Source organism: Trachymyrmex cornetzi, unplaced genomic scaffold (genome assembly GCF_001594075.2).
Source record: "Trachymyrmex cornetzi isolate Tcor2-1 unplaced genomic scaffold, Tcor1.1 scaffold790, whole genome shotgun sequence".
NCBI classification, from domain to species: Eukaryota; Metazoa; Arthropoda; class Insecta; order Hymenoptera; family Formicidae; genus Trachymyrmex; species Trachymyrmex cornetzi.
Window position 1 is genome coordinate 53,244 of NW_017300125.1, and position 1,449 is coordinate 54,692.

The window sequence follows — 1,449 nt, forward strand, 5'->3', positions numbered from 1 at the left end:
CGTAATACATAATATTTAAACGGAATGAAGGGGAGGAGCGACCTAGGGAGGAGAATAACGCGCAGCCGTCATACAACGGATTCTCGCCGCGACCAAAAGTACTGAAATTGTAAACAACCATCGCGATATTTTCCGCAGCGAAAAACCGTTGAAATTGCTCAATTTCACGAATTCCGCATCCCTCCTCGGGAATCGTGATACCCGCAGAAATCGTTAATTCTTTAGCCAACTCGCGTTGTAAAGAAGAACACTGATGTCTCACGGATTCCCATCTTTCATGTAGTTCTCCTACGCGTAATTGCCCGCGATCGTAATGCACGCGTGCCGCTACAAGCGAACGGGGAAAACATAAATTGTCGGAATTGACAATTTGTAAAATCAAGCGTTTGACTACGTCTTCGTGCGTTAATCGATTGGACTGACGTCCGCGACCGGTAGATAGCGCAACTCTAAAAACGCGTACCGTGAAATTTTCCGCGATATCGATTCCTCCAGCACCTTGCGCCAACGAACTCACGAGCCTCCATATGTCCTCGTGGGTTAGGTCACGTGCTGGACGAAACGACAAACCCGCTAGACCACGCGTTAGATCACTCGACTCAAACGATAATCCGACGTAATCGCTCGGTTCGCACGTATATATCGCATACGTTCGAATTTCACGAAACGCGTTTTCTAGCCATTGAGCGATATCGCTACCTTCAGGTGGCGGCCGTATCGCGAAAGTCGCCTCTCTCCCCAGAATCGTGAAATTCCTAAATTGCCGCGAGTTTTCCGTCCGCAAATCTATATAATTAAAATTATTGACCTTGTGCTGACGACATCGTTGCTCCTGTTGCTGATGATCCTGCTCCTGATCTTCATTTTGAGCCTGACGAGGTGTCGGTGGTGTCGACGGCGACGATGCAATTGTCGACTGACGGGGCCGCGGGGGCGACGCTAGTTGACGATCTCCCCTTTGTGAAGGCGAAGGGAGAGCGTCTGAGGCAGTAATGCACATTTGGCTCCCCGGCAACACGAGAATCAGCCCCACCACTCTCGCTGTCTCGCTCCCTCATGAGGGCTGAACAGCACCACCACCAATTTGTACTGAAAAGTTAAACAAAATCTTTATTTAAATTTCGTTGACTTTGCTATATTATGTCTAAAACTTATCCCCCTCCCCACGTGTCATAATGTAACAGAAAAGTAAGGTAACTCACCTTTAGCCGCTTCATATGATCGTGAGCCGAGGATATTTTTTCGCTCGAGAAGTCTCACTAATATTCCAGCGACTGCGGTAAAACCGGTGAGTAGAAAACTTTTAATAGAGAAAATATACGTTTAAGAAAAATTTCTCGAAACAACGGCATAAAAGTAAACAATAAAATATTATTACTTTCGACGTAATTGTCGCCCTCCTCTTCTCCGACTTCCTGCGTCACGTCCTGTGTCTCCGAAATTTCGTCA

At 46.9% G+C, this 1,449-nt stretch overlaps 1 protein-coding gene across 1 annotated transcript in view; it reads right to left on the reverse strand.

The window, feature by feature from the left end:
- The window catches only part of LOC108768370 (uncharacterized), a 3,978-nt gene extending 2,978 nt beyond the window's left edge, over positions 1-1,000 (reverse strand). Inside the window, exon 1 of the mRNA XM_018518770.1 lies at positions 75-1,000. Coding sequence (XP_018374272.1) covers positions 75-1,000 — 926 coding nt within the window. The remainder of the gene's footprint in view (positions 1-74) is intronic.
- Between the last annotated feature and the right edge of the window lie 449 nt (positions 1,001-1,449).